General features: G+C 39.0%; 1 protein-coding gene across 1 annotated transcript; it reads left to right on the top strand.

Moving 5' to 3' along the window:
* Positions 1–275: 275 nt before the first annotated feature.
* On the top strand, positions 276–3,397 carry LOC118044126 (isoamylase 2, chloroplastic). Its single transcript, XM_035052282.2, has 2 exons — positions 276–429; positions 622–3,397. Exon 2 carries the CDS (start codon positions 654–656, stop codon positions 3,225–3,227), a length of 2,574 nt encoding a protein of 857 aa, XP_034908173.1. The 5' UTR covers positions 276–429; positions 622–653; the 3' UTR covers positions 3,228–3,397.
* The last annotated feature ends 1,491 nt before the right edge of the window (positions 3,398–4,888 follow it).

Below are 4,888 nucleotides of genomic sequence, written 5' to 3'. Positions count from 1 at the left end.
CACACATATATCACACATAATATTTAATTAAATATTAAAAAAATAGAATGAAATATCAGGACAATAAACCTCAATTCCAATCTAAATATTTATGTAAAAAAAAAAAAACATTGTGTCGCTCATAAAATAAAAAACAAAGCAAGCATTTTGAGTTATAAAAATAATAAATAAATAAAGGTAGCATTTTGAATCGATGAGCTTTCTGTCCTTAAAATTTGCAAATGCAACAGATAGAACAAAAAAAAAAAAAAAAGAGTATAAGATTAAAAATCCATCCAAACCAGAGACAGATATCTCTGTCATCATTGAACACGCCTTCACTTCACTTCACTCCACTCCACTCTTATAAGTGACTCGGACGCTCTCTCTTTCTCTCTCTCTCGTTTGTTCCCTGATCTCATTTCAATCAATAATCATTCATAGATTAATGTAAGTTCTTATTCCTTTTCTATTTATGGGCTTCAACTTGTTTCTGAATCGGCTTTACAGACATTGCATTCTCTTTTTTCCCTCACTCAAATCATAGTTATTATCTGATCTTAAATAAGATATTTGATCATGGGATGCATCTCTTTTGTTATTCTTCCTTTTTGTTAATTTGGGTTAGTTTACTATCTGTAGGAAAGCAAGGGTTTTTGGGTTTTGGAGGAGATATGACAACTCTTTCTCCCTTACTTGCAATAACCCCATTATGCTTCTGTAACCGTGGATCCGTAGAATCATCTAAATCGATTCATTATGTCTGTAAAACTAAAAAATCCAGACCCAAAAGGCGGTTTGGGAGGATGGATGTTGGTAAAGATTCGAGATTGTTGTTTGCTAGATCAAGAGTTGCTGCCCAGCCAACTGAACAGATGATGTTTACTTCAAGCAATCCATTAGTTGACCAACTAAAGGAAGTTTCGACTTATCGATTTCGGACGGAAATTGGTGGTCATGTCAAAATTTCTGTTGGGAAGATAAACGGGAAGTATGCAGTTTATGTTGAAGTTTCATCCTTGGCATTGGGTGCTAGTGATAATATTAGTCTGATGCTTATCTGGGGCATATACACGTCTGATTCGTCATGTTTCATGCCTCTTGACTCATCCTCTCATGCCAGGACCATAGAGACTCCGCTCTTACAGAATTCTTTTGCTAGGTTTGCTACTGAGTTGGAGTTCGAAGCTAAACAAACCCCCTTCTACCTCTCATTTTTTCTCAAACCTACATCAAGTGGTGTGGAGATCAAGAATCATAACAGGTCTAATTTTTGTGTTCCGATTGGATTTGATTCTGGTTATCCAACTCCACTTGGTCTTTCCTTTTCTACTGATGGTTCCATGAATTTTGCATTTTTTTCAAGGAGTGCGGCGGGTTGCGTTCTATGTTTGTATGATGATAGTACATCAGGCAAGCCTGCCTTAGAGCTTGATCTAGATCCATATGTTAATCGATCAGGTGATATCTGGCATGCCTCACTGGAAGGTGCGTGGACTTTTCTGAGCTATGGTTATCGATGTAAAGGAGCTGCTCTTCAGAGTGACGCAGATAAATTCGATGCTGGCCGTGTTCTTTTGGATCCATATTCTAAAATTATCATTAATTCCGTCACAGATAATGTACCTGGCCTGCTGCCTAAGTATCTGGGACGATTATGCGAAGAACCTGTTTTTGATTGGAGCGATGATGTTCCTCCTAACTTGGCAATGGAGAAACTAGTTGTTTATCGGGTGAATGTGATGCGTTTTACAAAAGACAACTCTAGCCAGATATCCAGTGATGCTGCAGGGACCTTTGCTGGTTTGATTGAGAAGTTAAGTCATTTTAAGAATCTTGGTGTGAATGCAGTCCTATTAGAGTCAATATTTCCGTTTGATGAGCAAAAGGGGCCGTATTTTCCATGTCATTTCTTTTCACCATCAAACGTTTATGGTCCTTCTAATGGCTCTGTGGCTGCCATTAGCTCGATGAAAGAGATGGTAAAGAAATTGCATGCCAATGGGATAGAAGTTTTGATGGAAGTTGTTTTCACCCATACTGCTGGAGCTGGAGCATTACAAGGAATTGATGATTCATCCTACTATTGCACCAGCATTCCTACAGGTTTGGACTCACAAAATGCTTTGAATTGTAATCATCCTATCGTCCAAAGGGTGATTCTAGATAGTCTTCAGCACTGGGTTACTGAGTTTCACATAGATGGTTTCTGTTTCATAAATGCTTCATCTCTGTTGAGGTCGTTTGGTGGTGAATATTTGTCTCGTCCTCCCGTCGTTGAAGCAATAGCCTTTCATCCATTGTTCTCAAAGACAAAGATCATTGCAGATTGTTGGGATCCCAAAGAACTGGAGGCAAAGGAAACTGCCTTTCCTCATTGGAAGAAATGGGCTGAAATGAATACAAAATTTTGTTACGATCTAAGAAATTTTTTGAGGGGTGAGGGTCTTCTTAGTGACCTCGCAACACGGCTTTGTGGGAGTGGGGACATCTTTTCTAGCGGACGAGGCCCAGCCTTCTCTTTCAATTATATCACCAGGAACTTTGGACTTCCTCTTGTGGACTTAGTCAGCTTCAGTGGCGATGAGTTAGCTTCAGAATTAAGCTGGAATTGTGGAGAAGAAGGACCCACAAACAAAACCACTATCCTTGAAAGACGACTGAAACAAATCCGTAACTATCTCTTTGTTTTGTTTGTTTCACTTGGTGTTCCAGTTCTTAACATGGGAGATGAGTGTGGCCAATCTTCTGGGGGTTCCACTTCATATGGTAGCAGAAAACCTTTTGATTGGAATGCGCTGTCAACAGGTTTTGGTATCCAAACCACACAGTTCATCTCATTTTTGAGTTCCTTGAGAATGAGGCGAAGTGACCTCCTTCAGAAGAGAAACTTTTTGAAGGAAGAAAATATTGACTGGCATGGAAGCGACCAGAATCCCCCAAGATGGGAAGATCCATCCTGCAAGTTCCTTGCCATGACACTGAAGGTTGACAAACCAGGGAGTGGATTGAGCTCTGAATCTTCCCATGTAGAGGGTGACATGTTCATTGCTTTCAATGCAGCGGGACGCTCAGAGAGTGTCACTCTACCTGAAGTCCCTGAAGGGATGACATGGCATCGCTTGGTTGATACAGCTCTTCCATTTCCAGGGTTCTTCTCAAATGATAGCGAGCCTGTCATTCGGCAGCCTTATGAAATGAAATCTCACAGCTGCATGCTGCTTGAAGCCAACATCCATGATGGTTGAGACCGTCACTCTCATTTTCTTCAACACTTATGCAAATATAGGATCAGAACTCTTTTGTTGTATATTAATTCTATATGGGATTGTAATGCGGAAAATAAGGATGTTTTTCCAATACTGCGAGTGCATACTTTCGTTTCTTTCAATGAATTTATCATCTGTAATTCCTTTTACATTTTCTATAATAAGTCTAATCAGGACAACCCTCAAGTTACAACTGCATGTTCCAGCAAGTCCATTAGCACTCACCATTTCTCTTATTAAAAGCAGTGAAGCCAAGAAGCTAGGAGCATGTCCGATGTTTTGCAGGCCAACAAATTTTCATGTAGTTCAAACGGAACAACTATGAATACAAGTTCTGCTCTAATTCTTTGATTATGGAGCTCTTTATCACAGAAACATAACTTTTTCAGAGGTAGACAATATCGAACACGCAGGTATCGTTGTCTATCTTTTCCCTTAACTTTTTCAGAAAACAAACAAGCAACCACATATAGGGCTACCATTTTAAAATTAATGGCCAGGTCTAGCAGAGCTTCTACTCTGTGTTATTGTACGTTGCTTCTCCGGTTGCTTCAGTTGTCTTGTGACGGATTCAGGATCAAGCCCCTCTACGTTCTGTTCTCCACTATGTTCTTGCCGAACCTCTTGGAGTAAAGCATCAACCTCTCTTACAAAATCTACCCTCAAGAGAATATCATCAGCTTCTAGTGGCGATCTTTGTGGCCCTGCAGGCCGATGGAGAGAGAAAACTAGCCGTTTCAATGTAATGTTTTCGAAACAGAACAATCACATGCACTTCTAAATCAATAAATCATCTATCACATACCAATATATTGATATTGAATATACATTGTAGTTAATCAGTTAATCACGTGTAGCTTTGCTTTTATTAATGTCAAACATATTGATTCAATCCTAGCTACAATATCAAATGATCCAAGTATCAATTGAGCCTATTTTAGGATATAAAATGAGGGCTAAGTCAAGAAATTCGAGTTAAAAAAATTCAAATTTGTCAGTTTGAACATTTTCTACTTTTCAGGTCATATTTGAAGCTACAGTAAAATTTTGGATGTGATTCCAATTAAATTAGAAACTAGACATCTTTACATTTATAATGATATATGGTAGGTCCATTAATTCATCTAGAAGAAAAAGAACAACATATTTGAAGTTTGGCCTGAAATCTGCTAGCAAAATACAAAAACATAAAAAACATTCTTTCCTTAAGAGTTATGGATTTCATTCACCATAAGGAATACTTAATGCTATTGAAAACTTATGTGGTAGCTTTTGACTTACTTAGAACCCATTTGATTACGTGGGAGCGTCCACGTTTCAAGCGTTTCATTGTGTGAAGTTGTTTGGTTAACAACAACCGGCATTTTCAAATCACATGGAGCCCACACAAATTGCGTTCCAAACGCAGGATAAGCAAAAGCAACTTGCAATTGCTTTTGCCATGGCTGCTGTTCAGAGAAAACACATTAAACTTTACCAAAAAAATTAATTAGCCCTATCGTCCAAACGGATCCGCACGGTCGTCTCTCCTCCCACACTGAGCTCTCCTCCTCCAAAGCTGCCCGAAGCAAAAAATCAGTCCTTCTCCTCGCGATTTCACAGTGTGGGAAACACACCCACGGTACACTCTTTCCATTCTC

Source organism: Populus alba, chromosome 2 (genome assembly GCF_005239225.2).
Source record: "Populus alba chromosome 2, ASM523922v2, whole genome shotgun sequence".
Lineage (NCBI taxonomy): Eukaryota > Viridiplantae > Streptophyta > Magnoliopsida > Malpighiales > Salicaceae > Populus > Populus alba.
The sequence above is the reverse complement of the archived record's forward strand: the minus strand, read 5'-3'. Positions and strand labels throughout refer to the sequence as shown.

What these genes read in the sequence shown, in the direction of transcription:
- LOC118044126 (XM_035052282.2), top strand. Translation starts at nt 654, where the DNA reads ATGACAACTCTTTCTCCCTTACTTGCAATAACCCCATTATGCTTCTGT.